The sequence below is a fragment of the Hyperolius riggenbachi genome, chromosome 2, assembly GCF_040937935.1.
Source record: "Hyperolius riggenbachi isolate aHypRig1 chromosome 2, aHypRig1.pri, whole genome shotgun sequence".
Lineage (NCBI taxonomy): Eukaryota > Metazoa > Chordata > Amphibia > Anura > Hyperoliidae > Hyperolius > Hyperolius riggenbachi.
In genome coordinates this window covers 501,305,878-501,327,828 of record NC_090647.1, presented here as the reverse complement: position 1 = coordinate 501,327,828, position 21,951 = coordinate 501,305,878, and the positions used below count along the sequence as shown (strand labels likewise).

The following is a 21,951-nucleotide window of genomic DNA, read 5'->3' as shown; positions in this document are numbered from 1 at the left end:
TGCGTTACCGCAGATGCTGTGCTATAACACATTGTTTACCTAGCGCCAGATCGGATGCCTGCAATGCACCGCATCCAATATGAAATGTCTCATAGACTTTCATTGCTTTAGCACCATCCTGCGTTAAAAATGGGTAACGCAATGAAAACATGCCAGTGTGAAAGGGGCCTCAGTGGTGGGGGCAGCTGTGGGTAGTCCCTCCGAGTGGTGAGAGCATTTGAGGGGGGAGGGGGGGAGGCTGCCTGTGCTTCTCCTAACCCCCTGGAGTATAGTTTGCAGATGGAGGTCCCTTGGGACGCTGCCTGTTTAGCGCACCGGTTTGTAAGTTTTGATTATTATGTGAAACCGAGGGTCTCCCTATAACATAGAGGAGATCTAATTAACATGTATAAATACATCAGAGGGCAATATAAAAGCTTGGTGGATGAGCTTTTTGTCCCCAGGCCTTCTCAAAGGACTAGAGGACATGATCTGCGCATGGAGGAAAAACGTTTTAGCCATTTATTTAGGAAAGGGTTCTTTACAGTAAGAGTGATTAAGATGTGGAATGCATTGCCACAGGAAGTCGTTATGGCAAGCTCTATACCTGCATTTAAAGAGGGCTTAGATGCTTTCCTTGCGTTGAAAGACATCCATGGCTACAATTACTAGGTAATGCCTAATGATGTTGATCCAGGGATTTTATCTGATTGCCATCTGGAGTCGGGAAGGAATTTTTCCCTTTTGGGGCTAATTGGACCATGCCTTTTAAGGGTTTTTTCGCCTTCCTCTGGATCAACAGGGATATGTGAGGGAGCAGGCTGGTGTTGTACTTTGTACTGGTTGAACTCGATGGACGTATGTCTTTTTTCAACCAAAATAACTATGTAACTATGTAACTATAGTGTAATCGGTTTAGCCCTTGCAATATCTGGTACTGCAGATTTGGGTGCACATGGCTGTGCCTTTATATTTGCTGATAGGCTTTTCTGCAGACCATTTTAAAAGGAGGGCGCTACTTGGAAGTGATCCCTTACCATTCTGTTTGTTTTCTGGTCATTTATTTTTTTCACTTTCAAAAAATCTTTATTGAATCAATTCAAAGCATTAACAAGTAGGTATCAACTTAGCATATACATCAGCCTTATGGAAAGATAAACAAAATAACTTTGAACAAGATAAGCTATTGAAAAAGTTGTGCAGTAAATGAGAACAACAAGGCTGAAACAGTTAGCTTACTGTAGAATGGAGAATTATTTGATGCTTAAGGAGGCGACTAAATGTTGAGGAAAACAACCAGAAGGAGTATTTCAATAGCATTAATAAAAGAGATCAGAATATTAACATAGCTTTAGTGGCTCAAAATATAGAGTTATGAAGTACTCATAAATTGAGTATACTCTGAGGAGTTTTTGAATTCCAACCAGGTCTTCCAAGTATCTAAGAATTGGATTGATTTACCTTGTGAGGAAGCAATAATCTCTTCCATGTCTTGGATAATATTGATTTTGGAGAACCATAATCTTATTGAGGGCGAATCAGTCGATCTCCAGAGTAAAGGAACTGAGCTCCTACCGTGTTTCCCTGAAAATAAGACACTGTCTTATATTAATTTCAGCCCCAAATATCATGCTAGGTCTTATTTTCAGGGAGGGCTTACAATTTTGTTCCCCAGTGGCAGCCCCAGCCCAGTAAAGCCCTTCCCTCCCTCCCTCCCTGATGTGCTGCCCTGGACCAGGTCCCCTCGGCTACAGAATGGAAGCCCCAGCCCAGTAAAGCCCTTCCCTCCCTCCCTCCTTCCATCTGCAGAGTTGCAAGCAGAGCATTACAGCACAGGATACTCACCGGCTTCTGATGTAGCAGCGAAAACTTCTCTCTTCAGCAGCGCCTGGTTCCTCTGTCTGACAACGGCGGCTCATGTCATGTGACATGGACGTACGTGCATCACATGACTAGAGCTGTCGTTGCCAGGGAGAGGAAGCTGGACGCTGCTGAGGAGAGACGTTAACAAGGGCACGGCGGAAGCCAGTGAGTTTCTTCTACTGTAATACGGTAATGCTCCACACGCGAGGGAGGGAGCGAAGGGGAGGGGGACACATTGCACGGCCCAACTAGGCCTTATATTCTGAGGATGTCTTATATTTCAAGCTTGCTTGAAATATAAGACCCGTCTTATTTTCGGGGGATGTTTTATTTCAGGGGAAAGACGGTAGCAGCATTAATTAGATGAATTAGTAAGGATTTCCTGTATAGGTAAATAGAAAATGGGACCGCATGGAAGAAAGTTGCTTCGACAAGGTATGAACTTTCTGCCAAAAGGAAGAAAGGAAAGGGCAAGACCAAAAAATATAAAGGATATCTCCACCGTGGTTATGACACCTCCAGCACTCATCTGTAGACGATATTTTGGCTTTGTGTAGAAAGGAAGAGGTTCTGTACCAATGAGAAAGGATTTTGTATCCTTGTTCTTAAATGTTTACATTTAGTGAAGCTTTATGGGTAAGGGTATAGCTTTGTGCCAAGTTTCTTGAGGTAAAGTTTATTTGAGTAGAGAATTCCATTTCTGCTGAAAGGGGCCTATTGTGCATGGTGTATCAGACCCTGTTAGTAAGCTGTAAATACATTTTTTGGTCATGTATTATGAAGATTAAAAGATGAACTTCCAGCAGAAACCTGAACACAGAGATAAAAGGATATGTGAAATTTCACACCCAACTAAATCATTAGAGACGTGAAATCTGGCAGAGGAATGAAAATGAACGGAAAAAAAGCACTGTAATTGGAATGTTGATCGCGGTGCTGTAGCAATGCACAAAACGCGAGTGAACCGATAAATTGCACCTAATGGAAAAGGGCCCTAATACGCATGTGAAAAGAAATCTGAAAAATACTAAACAGAAAAAAAAAACTGCTGGAACTAATACATGGACATATACAGCACAGATGTGGCAGTAATGCTCTGGAAGACACAGGACTGGATGATCGGAAAATGCAATAGCTTATAAATAAGGGAGTGTCAATCAAATTATATACTCACTTCAAGGCCAAGGAAAGCTTGCACGCTGTTCGTTCTGTCCAGACAGTCCAAACAGTTGGTTCTGATACTTCCGCTTTGTGTCCTACACATGAAATAAGGAAACAGTCAAGCCGTGAATTCTGGTATATTATTAACTGAACCGTATCTAAAGGGGACCTGTTACATCACAGAAATTGGCAAAAACATATGATGGTGCCAGAGTGAGAGCTTTCTCAAATCTTCAAGTATTGACCATACACTGAAAGCACACGTCTGCATACCTGGGAGCCGGTGGACTCTGTACAACTGGCCTTTCATAGAAGGGATTTTTCAGCTAGCCCCACCCCTTCCATCATGAAAGAAAAACTGGGCTCCTAGAAATCTCTCATGCTCACTGTATATACTGCTCAGAACATGGTGTCTGGGCAACCAATCAGCAGCCTTGATCATGGTCATGTGGGAGATAACATGCAGAAACTTGCTATTTACATAGGCCTTTCAGAAGGCTGAAGGGGTGCAGTAGAGAGAGTGTAAATTGTCAGTCCAATAGCAGCTACAGAACACAGAACATAAAGACACCCTCACACACCTGTGCACGCCATCCTTGTCCATGTAGAAGAAGCCACACTCCTCCAGGAAGCTGGAGAATTTGGGTTTCAGGACAGTGTGCAGCTTTTCCCCCTTCCCTCCTCGGACCATCTGATGATAGTCAAAGTTCACCATCAGTATATCAGACACGTGTTCCGATGCTTTCAGGTGGCTCTACAAAAGGTGAAATAAAGAAAAAGTCACACACAAAAAAACTAGATAATAACTTTAACAGTGTAATTATCAAACATGGAGTGATTACAAGAAGAGTGAACTCATGCAGCAATTGCAGAATCGATGACCCCCTTCCCTCCCCCCGGAACTGCTCTCCTGTAGTTACGCACCTGGACTCTACAATTCTGGGATAATCCATTTTATTGCTATATAGCTAGCAGTATCTCCTATGGTTCCCCCACAATCAGAAGCATATACCATGGGTGGGCTCTCCAGTGTACGTGCAGCACTTCTATGCTCACTGAGACGGCCCATATATGTCTTTAACCACTTAATTACCCTAGTCGTCCGATTCTGTCTCAGCTCTGATTACTTTAGCAATAACTATCAATTATAAAATTTAAATACACAATTTATCCACTTTCATACATCATAGCTTTAATATAAACAGTTCTATTGTACATTTAACCCACAAATTTTATTTGTTTCTCTCTTCTGTTTATTTAAACAGTTCATTTGTAATACTCCATTAGTAACAGATTGTATATGCTCCTCACTTGTTACATCTGTCTGCTCCTGGAATGTTTATTTTACACTTGTTTACTCATTATCCCTGTCACTAAATTCCCTGGGAGGAGGAGAGGGGTTTGTGGTCATTCCTGGTGAACTCTATAACGTTTTTACCAGCTCAGAGATAAATAAACAGTGTTATCTAGCATTTTGTAGGGAGAGACAGTGCAGAGACTTATTTTCATGTCATGGGGCATCAAGTGGTTAATCTTGTATCAACAATTTTGAGACCAATACATCCATTTTTGAAGATTCTTTATTTAATACACTGCAGTTTTTGTAAAACAGCACAACATAAAATCAATTTTTCGGTTTGGTTTCCCACCTGAAAGGCTTTGCTGAGCATGGCCTCTCCTTCTTTGGATCCAAGAAGATTGACTATGACTTGCCTACCATAAAGTCTCTTCAGCGTTTGGAAATGTCTGTCAAGGAAAAAAGCAAAAATCTTAATGGATGTAATCACTTGGCAATAATTTTCCCATTCAGAGGGTGACAAAGAGTCACATATTACTGGATTTATTCAACTGATCAATGAACAAATCAATCATTAGCATGCCGATCCAAACCAACCAATCACATTTCAGCTCCATGCCGATCCAAACCAACCAATCACATTTCAGCTCCATGCCGATCCAAACCAACCAATTACATTTCAGTTCCATGCCGATCCAAAACAACCAATCACATTTCAGTTCCATGCAGCTGGTTAAGATGAATTACAGGTAACTGTGTGTCTGTGCAGATTCCCACTCGTTCACACTGTCAAATGCAGGAGCCTGTGTGATCGGAACGCAACGCCCCCAATCACACTGCCATCTGCGCTTCTGTGTGTTGCGCTGCTGATCCCATTCAATACAGTGAATGGGTCATCTACGCAATTTGCCAAAAAAGGCATACAGCAGTGTGATAGCGCATCGTACTGCATACAGTGTGAACATCAGACAGTGCAGTCTGTGCACTTCCGATGTTCTTGCATGTCGGCCACTATACGCGTTCACAAAATGCGCACGGCAACACGTATAATATGAACAAGGCCTAATCCAGTTCCCGGTATAACCAAACAAAGATAAGCCACCCCCGCCCACACACCTGATCCAAAACATTTCAACACTCTTACAGAGTAACGTCTTCATTTTTAATGAGTGAAGGAGATTCCTGGAAATCTGATACATACAGGATATCTGCTTACTTCAGCCAAACAACTGACCCTATAATGCAGATGTTTGGCTAGCTGACAGTTACAGCAAGAAAAGGTAGTAGAGTGTTGTACCGTGTTAGCCATGAGTAAAAGCAAGAAGTTTTGAATCAGGATGATACAATTTATTGGCTAACTTAGAGATGGATAAACAGTGAGCTTTCGACTTATAAAAAGCCTTCGTCGGACTGGTTCCTGACCAAAACTGAAAAACACAGCTTATATACACTGACATACAGAGGAGAAACATTCTTTAGCAAACATAAATGTAATTAGATGCCTCAACTGTTACTGAGGAGGCTTTCCCAGGCATCCTGGCTAAATTGATAAGATCAATAGAATCCTCAACATGACATAAAGCAGACTCTGGTGATGGGGAGACATCGTAAATTCCGAGTTCAAATGGTAACTGGCCTGGTTACATGCACCATTAATTCTAAGCTTAAGAGAATTGTGGCATTTAAAGCCAGCACATGAAAGCAAATAAAATGAATAGTGACAGTGAATTCCATCTTACACAGCATATGGCACAAAATTCAATGGAAGGAATTTATGTGGGAGAAACAAGTCAACCACTGCGTGATCGCATGACACACCACAGATCCACTATTAACAGCAGGAAAAAGGATATTACAAAATATACTGATCTCCCAATACCAACACACTTTTGTTTACCTGGACACAGTTTAAGCGATTTTCGCGTCACTGTATTAATGGGTGGCTTCAAATCGGGAAACATGAGACTAACACAAGAAACAAAGTTTATACATTGGTTCAAAACTGTATAAGATGGTTTAAACAAGGACTCTAACTTCTTGTGCTGGTACGATGGGTTTTAAATGCCACAATTCTTTTAATTTTAATTTTTCTATCTTTTCATTCATTTTTGTGCCATATGCCGTGTAAGATGGAATTCACTGTCACTATTCATTTTATTTGCTTTCATGGGCTGGCTTTAAATGACACAATTTAAGCTTAGAATTAATGGTGCATGTAACCAGGCCAGTTACCATTGGAACTCGGAATTTACGATGTCTCCCCATTACCAGAGTCTGCTTTATGTCATGTTGAGGATTCTATTGATCTTATCAATTTAGCCAGGATGCCTGGGAAAGCCTCCTAAGTAACAGTTAAGGCATCTAATTACATTTATGTTTGCTAAAGAATGTTTCTCCTCTGTATGTCAGTGTATATAAGCTGTGTTTTTCAGTTTTGGTCAGGAACCAGTCCGAACCAGTGCAGTTCTGAGTAGCTGTATACAGCAGCTTTCCCTAACAGAAATCAGGACTGCAGAAACACGTTATGTCTGGTGGCTATTCTAGCAGTCTCTAATAGCATTTGGCTATCCGAGATTCATGCTAGTCTATAGGCACATGCAATTCCAGAAAAATCATTAGGATTAGTACTAAAAAAAATTATTAGAGTAACAGATTGACCAGCAAGCTCATGGTGAACCAGAACTCTTAAGAGTGTTTAAAAAGCTGAAAGAGACCAAAAAAGCCTCCTTACTAAGATGATATACAAAACTGAAGTTTGCGTTCTTAAAACAGAAGGTATTTGCGATTATTCAGGTTGGAGTGAGCTCGGAGGTATCCCCTTGCCTTGGCACACACACACTTCAGGGAACACTGGGGTTATGCGTATGATTTACATTTTGTGTGTTGCTATGCGACGGGGTGTAAAATTGGCATTAGGTGTGATACACTGGACTCTGAAGTTTATAACAATGTATAATGTTTTAAAGAACTGCAATAAAGTAGGCCCCTTAGTCTTGTAGGCATTATTATTGCAAGTCCACAGTAAGTACCAGTAGTGAGAAGCACATTGAAAGGTCATATGGAATCAGTTTCTGAAAGTGACTGGCTGAAAATCCAATGAGCAGAATTTAATCTAAAAACAAGACCAGTTATGGAGCCATACCTGTCAAACGCCGGTGCGTTGGCTTCAAATCCTCTGGACATCCTCACACGATGTGATCCAACCTTTTGGGAAAATGTAAATTGCATTGTCAGATTCCTGGAAAAGTTTGATCTCAAATGTTTGGCTCGAAATATGTCCACATCTGAATGAACTGATTCTCTTCACACTGACCCAAGCAGTAGAACATCGTAAATACCTCACCTGCAGTCCCGGCTGCTCCCAGAAGAGGGGTATGGAGCCTCGGATCTGGATGAAGGACGATACGCAGTCATCCAGGTAGATTACCTGCAGGGCAATAGATACTCATTAGTCTGTTTCATGATGAAAAGCACACTAGAAAATGAGATCATGCTGAGAGATTTTTCCACAAGCTGTGAAGAAAAATCCATGTAAACTGTGGAAACACTTGCAATCAACTGACAACAGTGTGTCATTGGGACCTGAAATACAAATGGCAAGTGTTAAGGTACCCATACACTGCTCAATGACCATCTGATAGATCCCTATTCGATCAGAGAGTGATCTATTGCCAGCCCACACACAGATTGTCAATAGATTTCTGTCTGAAATCTATTGGAAATTGCCATGTGTGTGTGTCGTGTGTAATGACAGGACCAGCAGAAACCAGCACTAGGTGAACAGTGAGGGAAAGGTCTCTGGTCGCCGCAGGCGCCCTCAGATCAGAAAAGACACACGATTGGCTTCCCCTGCGCTGTACACTTTGCACAGGGGGAGTGGAAGAGGACAGGAGAGACAAAACAGGGAAAAGGGAGACAAAAAGAGGCAGGAAGGAAAACACAAGGGATACAATACAGGACACATAGAGGACAAATGGAGAGAATGGAGGACAAGGACACAAAGCAGCACAGGGGAAGACAAATTGGGACAATGGAAGACACAGGGGAACACAAAGGTGCAAGGAGGAGGACAATAGAAGATACAGGGGACACAAGGGCCTCAATTCATAAAGCATTACCACATGCAGTAATGCTGAAAACAGCTGACTTTACCGAGCACTTAGGAGAATGTCCGTTCATAAAGGCTGTTACCACATGAAAAGCTCAAATTACCGAGCAGTGAGATAAATTACCGACTTGGGCGGATGTCAGTAAATGTCAATTCATAAAAGTTAGAACATGGGGGAAAAATTACCGGCTGCTCTGGGCTGGTGATAGGAGAGTGATATGAAAGCGGTAACACTGTGAAAGCCACAAGCAGAGGGGATAAGCTATGACTGACAGAAGCAGAAGCCAATAGAAACAGCTCCTGTCTGCTTCAGGTCCTGCTGATTGGATGCTGATAGGAAGCGCAGGCTTCGGGGGTGGAACAAATGTTTCTACCACCCATGTAGTGAGAGAATGGAACAAATGAAGTTTCCCTTGCAGCCCTTCGGCAGTGTTTAACCTCTTCAGTTCCTGCTAGATGATTTCCCTATACTAGCTACTTCTCTTCAAAGCAGGGCATGTGTCTCCTAGAAGTTCATTTAAGCTGTGGCAATTAAATAAAATGTTAAGAGAGACTAATAGACAGATTCAGAGCCAAGCAGAGGTAGTATAACAAACTGTATAGCACAGCATGCACATCCAAAGGGATGTCGGGATACATTGTAATGCCCTCACTGCAGGAGATTTGTCTATTAAAGCGGTAAATTACCGAACTTCTATCACACCTCTGAACTTCTTTTTATGAATCAGCATACCAAAGTCTAAAATACCGAATGCAGTGATTTACTGAGCATTTTACATTTACCGCACACAGCTCTATGAATCGAGGCCAAAGAGGCATGGATGAGGACAAATGGGAACAATGAAGGACACAGAGGGACACAAAGGGGCATGAAGGACGACACAAGGGGTGCAGAGGAGGACACATGAGGGGCACAAGAGAGATAGAGGAGGATACATGGGGGACACATAGGGGACACAAGAGAAAGAGAGGAGAACACAGGGATACAAGAGGTACAAGGGGGATATAAAAGGTACAAGGGGTCATAATAATTGGAGGGAGAACATCCACAATATATCCCTGCACCATGAACACATCAGGTTCAGTACATTATTTTTTGCTGGTTTTTGTCCTCAAATCCTAGGTGCATCTTATGGTCAGGAAAGTCTTAAAGTCCAAAAAATACAGTATTTTCTGAAAATAATCACAGGTGGTGACATCTTTAGTCTTGTCAGATGATCTGTAAAGCCAGTAGAGAAGATCTCTGGGCTCCCAGAATGCTTGGGAAAAGGAGAATCCTGCATAATAAACAACCTAGGCCAGTGATGGCTAACCTTGGCACTCCAGCTGTGACAAAACTACAAATCCCATCATGCCTCTGCCTTCCCTAGTTATGCTTAGAGCTGTCAGAGTATTGCAATGCCTCATGGGATTTGTAGTTTCACCACGGCTGGAGTGCCAAGGTTAGCCATCACTGACCTAGGCTCAGTCTCAGTGGGAGGGTGGGGCTACATACCAATATACAGCAATATAGAACTATAGGAAGTGTTTCAGGATATTTAACATAAAATAGGGTATCCTGAACAATTTACTGCATTTTAATAGACATCACTACAGAGCTTCTTTAAAGTGTAACTGTCGGGCATAAAACCAATCTTTATTTTTATCTGGCAAACAAGTAATAAGGATACTAACCAGGCAATCCAAAAGTTAAAATCTCTTACTTTTCTTGTTCATAAATGATCATTCCCCAGTTTACCCGACTCTTATTTGGTACACACAAAATTTGGCACACGAAAAGGAAGTTGCAGGGCATGCTAGGTTGTCCTTTTTTGCTTCTCTACTTCCCTTCAGACTTCACAAATGCAGCCCGATTGGCTGAAGCCTCTTCTTCTGTTTTCCCCTCCTACACCTCTGTTCCTCTCTGATTGGCCAATATTTCTCATGCTGAGACAATGCACTTTCCTTTTGTGGAGGGCAGGCAATGCATACACAATCAGGCAGAGGAGAGTAAGGGAGAAACTGACATCAGGATTGGCTTCAAAATAGCCACAGTTAAAATGGGAAATGCTAAGAAGGATTTTCTCTTATTTTACTGTAGAAAAATCACAACGTGGACAGTGCAATACATATGTAAGTAGAGCAAGTATTTATTGACTTATATAGGTTTGTTTTTTCTGAGATAGTATGGCTGACAGCTCCTCTTTAACACACAACGTTAGTGCTGCTTAACCATCTGTGTGAACAATCCCTAAAGGAAGCCTTCAGTGACGGTATGCACACTGCTATTCTTATTTCAATGATGTTAGTTATCTGGCTTGGCATGTGCACAGGAGCCCCTCCTGATGTGGCCTAAAGACCCAGCATGCATCCGGAACCCCGACCAACCCCTGAGCGCAATTGTTCTGTCATTCTTGCAACCCTCCATCACTCCTCCCACCTCTGTAGTAACAACCAATCTTAACCACTAGCCTCCACACTAGTGACACTGCTGTACAGAGGTTAGTACCAAACTGTCATAACTATAATAAATCAGAATGCTTTGGTCTCAAGTGTAATCCAACATGTAAATACTTTTATTGTATCAAAATTCAGGGAGAGTAAAAATGGGGATAATTAAAAACAAGGGAAGGAATGTTGCGGAGTCAATAGTAGCATAATACATGGCCGGCCAGTCATTCATGCTAGACCACTCATTCCATACACACCAATAAATCCCTCATACAACCTAATGGAGCTCGGCGCTGGAAAAGATTTCACAGAGTAACATGATTCATAGTCCAATGATTCACCGATAGCTCTTCAATAGTAATAGATCTTAGCATCCAAGCGAAAGTTCATAAAGCAGAAAGTTCATGAACCAAAAAGCAGCCAGTAGCAAGTTTCAGCATATAGCATATAGCATGCATGGCATGATAAATAAGCATAGATCTCACCAAATTGGCTTCAGATTTCCGCAGCGCTGCTTCGATATGTAATTAGGTTGAGGAGATAAGTAGGTTGTAGTCTCTGGGGGCCCCCCTCTTCTGTCCCTACTAAGAAAAGGCTTATCCTTCTCGCCAGTGACTAAAGGTGACTGTTTTGAAGTCTTTAAAGATGTAAATCTATTTTTGCGCAAATTGACATTAAAACTATGGCACCAAACTAGAGAGCAAGACAACCAGACTGAGGACCCTGAATATGACCCACCCCTAGACCGAAACGAAATTGATATTTCCATTTCCATTCATGATGATCACTCACAGTCCCTTGACATGGACGCTATGGGGCGCCTTGACTGTTTGGAGGGTGGGGGTGACGACTGGATGCATGAACTTGAGTTAATTGATTCCCAGATTGATGCCCCCCTGTTCCCTACCAAATTAAAAAAGAGATCCATAAAAATGCCTCCGTTGTCGAATAATAAATACGTAGCAGTCTTTCTAGAAACAATCCAACAAGATTTAAAAACAATGGATTGGTCTAAGAGGCCAGAGAAATTTAATCTAACAAGGGATGAACAAAGAGCTCTCAAGGAGCTTCAAGAAGCCAAGGGTTTGATTATAAAACCGGGCGATAAAGGAGGCAACGTGGTCCTTCTTAATGAGGAGGACTACGTGGCCGAATGTAAAAGATTGCTTGGCGACCAAGATACCTATCAGAGATTATCTGACAATCCATTTTCCCTAGTGGTCCATAGGGTTAATTCTCTAGTAGATGCCGCTTGGAATAAAAGTGTCATCACAGAGGAAGAGTGTAACTATATGAAGGTGGATACTTTCAATATACCTACTTTCTACACAATACCAAAGGTTCATAAAAGTATGTCCAGGCCCCCGGGGCGCCGGATTGTGGCGGGCATAGGGGGTCCAACACAACGTTTGGGCAAATATGTGGATGAACGTTTAAAACCATTGGTAAGTCAATTGCCATCGTTTATATTAGATACTAAAAATCTTCTGGGTGCACTCAGGGACTTGGAGGTCCCCCCGGGGTCCCTCCTTGTCGGGATCGACGTGGAATCGTTGTACACGTCGATTCCACATGAGGAGGGACTCCGGGCTGTACAATTCTTCTTGCAAGGTCATTATCCGGAATTTACCGATTTCAATCAATTTATTTATGATGTGGTTGATTTAATCCTGCATCTAAATTGTTTTTCTTTCGATGGAGTCTTTTACAGGCAGACCAGGGGCACGTCGATGGGGGCGGCGTGTGCACCGGCCTATGCGTGCCTTCATTTGGGCCTTTGGGAACACCAGGATGTCTATGGTGACCCTGGATTCCGGGCACACGCCTCCCTATGGCTTCGTTACATCGACGACGTGCTCCTGGTCTGGACTGGTAATGAAAAAGAACTGGAGAAGTTCATGATGCGAATGAACCAAAATGGCAAAAACATTAAATTAACGTATACAGTGAGCAAACAAACATTGAGCTTTCTGGACTTACAGTTGAAAGTGGAGGGAGAGAAACTATCTACCTCCACATTCCGCAAACCGACAGCAGGCAACAGCCTGCTTCATGCATCTAGTCATCACCCCTCCCCTTTGATTAGGGGGGTACCATACGGACAATTTATTCGTTTACGACGTAATTGTTCCAATGACGAGACTTTTCGCACGGAAGCTAGATCAATGTATGATCGCTTTAGACAAAGAGGATACCCACATCGCACCCTACGCAGAGCATTGCGGAAGGCATGGGATGTGGATAGAACTGACCTTTTGAGTGGGCAGGTGACTACTAGAGGGGAAGATGACAATTTTTTGCGCCTGATCAGTACTTTTGGGTCCCATTTGGAGCCCCTACGTAGTGTCTTGGAAAAAAACTGGAGTATTCTGACCGCTTCCCCAGAGATTTTAAGAATAGTTGGGCCTAGACCCCTTATGACAGCCAAGCGTGCACCTAATCTCCATGATAAATTAGTCAAAAGTGAATATAAGAGAGACACAGCAACTTGGCTAGACAAACACATACCCAATGGGACTTATAGATGCTCCAGGTGTAAGCTATGTCCATTCATAGATCGTAAAGATAATAAAAACTTCTATGACAGTTCTGGCCAAAATATGTATGAAATTAGATCACATATAAATTGCTCAACTGAAAAAGTCATATATATGATCGAATGTCCCTGTGGATTAAAGTATATAGGGAAAACAAAAAGAATGATGAAAGACAGAGTTCTGGAGCATCTACGCTTAATTGAGGATAACAATGAGGAAAAAAGCTTCCTGGCGGCACATTATGCCCAATTTCATAACAGTAACCTAACCGGGACTAAGGTGAAGGGGATATATAAGCTAAACATTTCAGGCAGGAGGGGAGACTACGACGATGTCCTGTACTGCAAGGAGGCCATGTGGATATATAGGTTGAATACCTTGTATCCACATGGCCTCAATAGAGAAATAGACCTGAGAGCATTCTTACGTTTGAATGCGTATATGTGATGGAAGGCATGTGATGGGTTTGTGTGGTATGACTCTCTGAGAAATAACCATGTAGTGGCCCTCTATTTGGCTTTATAATTAATGATGGAGCTTTTTATGCGATGTCCCTTTAAATGAACAATATGAGACAATTGTGCAGCCAAAAAAATATTGCTAGAGTTCTGCTGCTGAAGTGCCCTTCATGAACTCTGACACTGAAGTGGAAGAAGCTTTGAATTTTGGAAAATATGAATAAACAATATTGACGTTGTTGATAAAAGTAGGGGATAAGCACTCCATCAATTACGATACAAACATGAATGACATTAGAGATTGTGTGTGGTTATAAAAACCATATTCCCCCTCCTCCGATGTGGGAACAATGCCTTAAAAATTGACAATTTCAATTGCTTGACCATTATCACAATATTCCCCCTGTTTAATAGTATTGGAAGCTACCTCCCCTTCTTTGAATAGGGGTTGTACCTGTATATGTGGATTGCTATGAGCTGTGGTAGCTATAGTAGACACTGACGAATGGTGGAGGAGTAGTGACGACAGAGGAGGAGGTCCTAATGAAGTAACAACGGATGCACAGGGGGGAGGGAATTACACCCTGAAGAAACGCCCGCGGCGTGAAACGCGTCGGTGGGCGGAGGCAATTGCAACGTCTTGCCGTGCTGACTACTCCTCACGGGAAACTACCCTACCCAGGAGCCATTGCAGGTGATAGAGCGGCCGTTCCCATTGGAGGATCGTGGAGATCGCTGTTGGAGCTGTGCTGGGACGCCAGCCAGCCTTGATTCCACGTCGTGCCTTGCAGAAAAGCGTTCTCAGTATGGCGACCTGGCAGAAAAAGTGATAGAGAGGGGGGCCCCCAGAGACTACAACCTACTTATCTCCTCAACCTAATGACATATCGAAGCAGCGCTGCGGAAATCTGAAACCAATTTGGTGAGATCTATGCTTATTTATCATGCCATGCATGCTATATGCTATATGCTGAAACTTGCTACTGGCTGCTTTTTGCTTCATGAACTTTCTGCTTTATGAACTTTCGCTTGGATGCTAAGATCTATTACTATTGAAGAGCTATCTGTGAATCATTGGACTATGAATCATGTTACTCTGTGAAATCTTTTCCAGCGCCGAGCTCCATTAGGTTGTATGAGGGATTTATTGGTGTGTATGGAATGAGTGGTCTAGCATGAATGACTGGCCGGCCATGTATTATGCTACTATTGACTCCGCAACATTCCTTCCCTTGTTTTTAATTATCCCCATTTTTACTCTCCCTGAATTTTGATACAATAAAAGTATTTACATGTTGGATTACACTTGAGACCAAAGCATTCTGATTTATTATAGTTATTACTAACTGGTTGTGTTTACGTCAGTGAGACAGATCCCTATATATCTTTTTCTTATTTGGTTGGCGACTGTATATTTATACATATCCCATACCTATGCCTAGGAAATTTGCTTACTGCAATGGGTCTATAAATCATTAATAGTACCAAACTGTCGCCCGAATCATCAAATCCTGATCCCAGTGGGTGACAATCCTCGTACACGTGTACAATAGACAAGTCACACAACCGCAACAAGCATGCAGTCACTGGAGACAGATTGCTGACATACTTGTTCTGGGTCATCGGCTATTAAGTTGTTATATGCAAAAGATCAGCACATCAGCCAGGCAAATAGCATTTTACTATGAAGATCGTAATGGCAGCCTTCATATTTCTCGTGTCAGTTTTCCCTTAAAGAGGAACCATCACAAAAATCTTAAAATTTAAAAACACATACAAATAAGAAGTGCATTTCTTCCAGAGTAAAATGAGCCAAGCATGACTTTTCTCCTATGTTGCTGTCACTTACAGTAGGTAGAAGAAATCTGACATTACCGGCAGGTTTTGGGCTTGTCCATCTCTTCATGGGGGATTCTCAGAATGGCCTGTATTTTTTATAAAGACATTCCCTGAAAAATATTTATAGAAAGATGCTGGCCAGCCTCCCTGCTCGCTGAACACTTTTTTGGAAGTTGGACGGAGCAACTGCCATTCACTAAGTGCTTTTAAAAATAAAGAAAACCCTAAGAACCCGCTATGAGAAGATGGGCTAGTCCAAAACCTGTCGGTAATGTCCGATTTCTACTACTTACTGTAAGTGCCAGCAACATAGGAGACAAGTAATTTATGGCTCATTTTACTCAGGAAGAAATTGACTTCTTATTTTTATGTGTTTAAAAGTATTTAACATTTTACGATTTTCCCGACAGAGGTCCTTTAAAGACAGGTTTACACTAATTATCTAAGAGAGGAAAATGTAATCTCCCTCTTAATAACACAATGGCTGCAGCAGGTGTGCCGGGCTGACAGCTCAGGTGCAGTGATGTCACCAGAGTCCCTGAGAGACAGGAGGTGCTGTAAGGGGAGTCGCCTCTCCAGCAGCTTAAGCTAAAATACGTGAACAAATGATTATTATGCATCTATATGTGTGCATTGTGGAAACGTGTATAGTGTGCAATATGTGAGACAATCAGAAATGCATAAACTGCACTGCCTGACAGTCTCACTAACCTGCTGCACCCCCGTGCATAGCAATAACGCACTGCTGCAAGCATTTTTGGTGAAATCCAGTGTTGACCCATTCACTGTAGGTCAGTGTACAATGGCGAATGCGAATCACATGGTTCTACCATGACAGATGGGAGCAGCAGCGCAGCATGTGCGCAATCATGTGTGTTGCGATTCGAACGCATGGTCATCTGCGTTTTATAATGTGAATGAGGCCTTACAGAGAATGTCAGAAGATTTATGTCCCTGTCACTCATGCAGGCTCATATCTCATGCCCTACCACAGTCACACAGTCATATTCTCAATCATAATCTATGGGATGGCACACACAAGGCTATATTTACTCCAGATCAGTGAATAATCTAAGGATGGGTGGCCTGAATGTTGATCAGGAGTGAATTATTCTGCCGGGTCAACATCTGCAAGGAGTTTCTATGTTCTCCCTGTGTCTGCGTGGGTATCCTCCAGGCACTCTGGTTTCTCCCCACGTCCCAAAAACTTACAGGTAAGTTAATTGGCTTCCCCCTAAATTGGCCCTAGACTACAATACATACACGACACAATACATACATGGATATATGACTACGGTAGGGATTAGTCCCTCTGAGGGACAGTTACTGCCAAAACGATATACTCTGTACAGCGCGGCGGAAGATGTTGGAGCTATATAAAATAATAAATAATAATTCTGCTGACTTATCAGAAATGACCACAATTCAGCAATTTCACTGTAGAAGATGAGGGTAAGGGGGGTGGGGGCATCATGGAGAGAGTTCAAGAGGTTGACAGCAGAGTAGAAGAAAGTGATCCCATGTCTTGAGGAACATATCACTTATCACTTTTAGCCGGGGTAAGGTACTATTCAGGAGAAGGTAGCATCTCACCTGTTCTGTCTCCACAAAGTTGGCAGCCTGGCCATTGTCGTTGGTCCCGCGCACATTGAACCTGGTCCCCGCACGCTCACAGCTCAGGCGGGAAATAATACAAGCCTTGGCCTGTTTGTGCGCAGCATAAATGGTCCTGATCTCCACTCCTCCACACATCAACCGCAGCAGCCAGTCGTCACAGTCCACACCATAGTGCTTCAGATGTAAATGCAGAGACTGGTTCCTGGGGGGTAAAAAGGTCACAATCATCTTATGGGCGATTAGAGTTTTCATTACTTAGTCTGCAGTATATCTTCATATACACGGTGAACATATTGATGTGCGATGATGCAGGCAAAATGTTGAAAGGGATAAACATGACAACAGGCACTAATTGCAAGCCCCTCCCCCCCCCCCCCTTGTTTTTATGCTGCCCATCCACAAATGTTAAAGCTGAACCAGCACCTAAATCCTTTTTTCAGTCCTGGGGAAAGTGGGGAAAGGTTACAACTTCTGCCTATTTGTTACTGCTGTGTTCCTATCGGGACAAGATGTGTTGAACCGTCTAGTCCAAGACAAATGGGACTAAATTTGAATAACAGGGGAATGAGTAATGACAGCAAAAACCTGACAAAGGCTCCCACTCTACAAAAACACGCAAAAATGTAATTTGTTGGTAAATTTGTCTGGTAAATAGACTGACCCATCCTGTGTGCCCAGGTAGTGAGGAAAATCTCTTCTCTTCAATATGGGCCACTGACACTGCTAAAATCCCCCAGAAAGATCTAGCCATTCGTACTTTCTTAAACATTTTGGGTGGAGTTGAGCTTTAAGTTGCCACAAATTATGCTCCCTTTATGTTGCCTTCCACTCTCAATGAAATTCAAATAATTTTGTCAAACAAGCAGATGTCATGCAAACTGTGCAAAGCTTACACTATCTGTCAATTTTCATGTGTTTATACATTGCAGGAAAAAATTATATTTGTTACATGAAAATTCTATCAGATTTTTAGGTTTATTAGATCCATTCTCATATATATCACCTTCATTAGTGTGCGCAGGGAAAAAAAACAAGTGCGTAAAATCGCATTAAAAAAACATGCACAAACAAGAGAAGGTTAGGAACTAAAGAATTGCAAAACACAGAATTGCAAAAACCTAAAAAGTGTCCAGAAATTGCAGGGTTAAGTGTGAAAGCTGCCTTAGGGCTGGTTCCCACAGGGCAATTGCACTGCGCAATCACCAGCGATAAGCAAGACACTAGTGCAGGGTCACCCTCTGATAGTGTTCTCATAGCAGCATTTCAATGTTTGTTTGTTTTTTATCAAAATCTTGCTGCATGTACCATTTTTTCTGAGTGATTCTGCTTAAAGGACAACCGAGGTGACATTTAACATGATGAGATAGACATATGTATGTACAGTGCCAAGCACACAAATAACTACTGTAGGTTCCTTTCTTTTCTCTCTCTGCCTGAAAGGGTTACGGTAAACATCAGGTATGCAAGTGACAGTTTCTATCTGGGTCGGGACCGGGTCGGACTGGGTCAGAACTATAGCATAACCCTCACTGATAAGTAATTACAGCTATAAAACACTTTCCATTCAGTAAATGGCTTCTGAGAGCAGGAAAGAGGTAAAAGGGGTCAATAACTCATAGATTTGAACAGTAAAAACTTAAAATTTAGATTTAAATATAAAATAAAACTGTGTATCTAAAAATGTAATTTTTAGGTGAAGGAGGATATTGTTTTTTTCTCATCAGTTTATTTTCAACTCAGATGTCCTTTAAAGAAATGTGCAAAAATGGACATTACTTTAAAAAAAATTGCACCACAAATCGTGATTTTCCCTGAATGCTATCAGTACATGAACTAAAAAGCAAAAAAAAAAAAAATAATAATAATACAGTACCGAACGCAAGTTGTAATTGCATGTAAAAAAATTAAATAAAAATCGCAAATCGGAATCGTATGTAGTATAGAAGAGGCCTCACGGCCGTATTAAATACTATTCCCCCTCCAGGCAGCCATGGATAGTGGGGGAATTAAATAATTTGCCTTCCAGGTATTGCTGGAGGCCGAATTATAGTGTTTTAAAAAGTAACTTCAGCTCCCTCTTCTGACGGCGCCAAAGTTACTCCCTGTGCCTGCTATAGCCGTAATTCCTATTACGGCCTATTGGTGGCGCCGGCTGCGCTCAAGTCTCCTGCGCTGGTTTCACGGTGTTCATTCACTGATACTTGTGAAGCAACAGATGAGCTTCAATTCAGCCCTGAATGGGAATACCAGCCAATTAAGGCCAGTAGCTGCTGCCAGTGAAAGAACTAGCAGCTACTGGGTTTGACTGGCCCAGACTGCCTTGACGGCAGTGGAGATTTCCATGGAAAGTTGGAAATTAAACTCTCTTTAGCGGAGGAAAGACTTTGGATGATGATGTTACACTAAGACCACCTACTGCTATTTCAGGCCATGGACTAGAAGGGTTGCCCGTTGTGGTCTTACCAGAAGAAGCGGTTGTCCGTCCTCTGCTCCTGCATGCTGCGGTGAGCGTTCAGACTGAGGTCTAGACTGATTCCGGTCGCAGACCAGGCAAAGTAGAAGCTGCCTGAATTCAGCACCTTGCGGACCTCGGACATGCGATCTTCATCCCCGAGATCCATCCTTAGGGAGATGAATTCTGTGGAGGTGACCCGAAACACTTCAGAGTCCTGAATCTTTCCCACTGACATACAGCCGGTGACCACCACCAGGTAATATGCCATCGTGTCCCCTGGAAGAAACAATGTCCATTAGTTTACTCGATTTGTGAAAAGTTTTATGAGCTCCAAATCAGAGGCTACTACTCCAAACTCTATTTACACCGAAAAATATACTTTTTCCTTGATTGCCACCTTAAGGTAATGTAATGTAAATATAGGTCTACAAACAAATAGGAATATCATTATATCCTAAAAGTGTAAATTCATTTTAAAATGCTCTTTATATATTGCTTAAAAAGTGCCCCTTGGTCAACAATACTGATTTTGTCCTTTTTGCAAACAGCAGTGGCAGAGAGAAAAGGTTGAAGGGACCCTGAGCAGTATTTATTAATAAAAAAAAAAAAAAAAACAAATTCCGAACTGACCTTGGAGCTTTCTCCAGCCCCCTATAGCCAGAAAGGTCCCCCGGCAAACTTTTCGCCTCTTCCGTTCCTTGGTCCTGTTGGCAGCACTGGTATTTGTCAGACTTTAGCTGAAGTTGCGCACCTGTCGTGTCTTCACGATGGTCGCCATAAGCATCCTGCGAATGTGCAGTTCAGTCTTTAGAGAACCACGCATGCGCAGCACACATATGGCGACTGGTGTGATGACGTGAAGTCATGCATGCGTGACTTCATCCGAAGTCACCGGATATTGGAGCCACCAGCAGGACAAAGGAAGAGCCGAAGAGGATGCAGTGATCACGGGGTCAGGAGCCAATGAAATCGGCTCCTGACCAGCACACAGAGCTCTGACGTCATAGCGACGGCAGAGTGAGGGACCTGCAGCGAGGAACATATCAGTTAGAGCGGAAGGTCCGCACGGCAGGGCAACTGAAATCTGAAAGCAGGAATAAGCAGCCACAAACAGGGTGCAGATTTTGAATTACCACGGTCCCGAAGCAGTTAACCTCCCTGGCGGTTAATTTATTTTGACAAATGGGCAAAAATTGTTATTTTTTTTTTAATTTTTTTGTTTTGTTTCATGTAAAGCTACCAGAGTGGTAGCTACATGAAACACCACTAGAGGGCGCATGTGTCCCTCTAGTGCGATCATCGCCGGCATCAATAGCAAACAGGGGAGAGCGTATATAACGCGCTCCCCTGTTTGGCTTCTCCTGTCGCCATGGCGACGATCGGCATGACGTCATGGACGTCAGCCGACGTCCTGACGTCAGGCGCACTCGATCCAGCCCATAGCGCTGCCCGGAACTCATTGGTCCGGGCAGCGCAGGGCTCTGGCGGGGGGGGGCCTCTTCCGCCGCTGCGTGCGGGCGATCGCCGCAGAGCGGCGGCGATCGGGCTGTGCGCGCGGCTAGCAAAGTGCTGGCTGCGCGCACAGCACTTTGAATGGGGCGAATCCCCCAACAGACCCTGAGAAATCCTCCTGCGCGGCATAGCCCGAGCTCAGCTCGGGCTTACCGCCAGGGAGGTTAAGGGCTAGAGTACACAGATTTTTGAGTTCCAGTTCAAAGTCAGCTGAGCATGAGTTCTGCATTAAACCTGCAGAGACTTGTGTTCAGTTTCCCAGTCACTAAAATAGTTTGCACATTGGGCTCTATTCACAATAAGCAGTTCGGTGACAGCATTTTGAACGGTAAAATACCTCCTGCGGTATTTCACACTTTTTTTTTCCAAATCCACAAAAGTTTTCTCCCCTGATGCAGAAGTTCGGTAATTTACCTAACAAACTGCCTCAATTCAATAAGCCCTGGTCGGCGAGTGTCACCTACCAGCCTTCTAGCAGGGCAGCAGGCAGGCAGGGTGCTGTGTGTGTGACTCGGAGGTTTTCCAGACTGTGCATACGGTCATACCTTTAGATGTGCTGGAACCACCAGGGGGAGCTCTTCTATGTGCTAAAATACAAATATGCGTATCTAAAGGGATGCAGGGATGCCTACAGATTGTCAGCTTGTCTCTGCTTTGATACACTGAAAGTCCCACCGGCATCCCTATTGCATCCA

General features: G+C 42.9%; 1 protein-coding gene across 1 annotated transcript in view; it reads right to left on the bottom strand.

The window, feature by feature from the left end:
- SYNJ1 (synaptojanin 1) overlaps positions 1–21,951 on the bottom strand; it is a 149,556-nt gene that overhangs the window by 65,783 nt on the left and 61,822 nt on the right. Inside the window, exons 4-10 of the mRNA XM_068266373.1 lie at positions 19,753–20,020; positions 17,266–17,491; positions 7,644–7,727; positions 7,443–7,504; positions 4,653–4,749; positions 3,585–3,757; positions 3,017–3,098 (exon numbers count right to left, since the gene is read on the bottom strand). Of these exons, the coding sequence (XP_068122474.1) occupies positions 3,017–3,098; positions 3,585–3,757; positions 4,653–4,749; positions 7,443–7,504; positions 7,644–7,727; positions 17,266–17,491; positions 19,753–20,020 (992 nt within the window). The remainder of the gene's footprint in view (positions 1–3,016; positions 3,099–3,584; positions 3,758–4,652; positions 4,750–7,442; positions 7,505–7,643; positions 7,728–17,265; positions 17,492–19,752; positions 20,021–21,951) is intronic.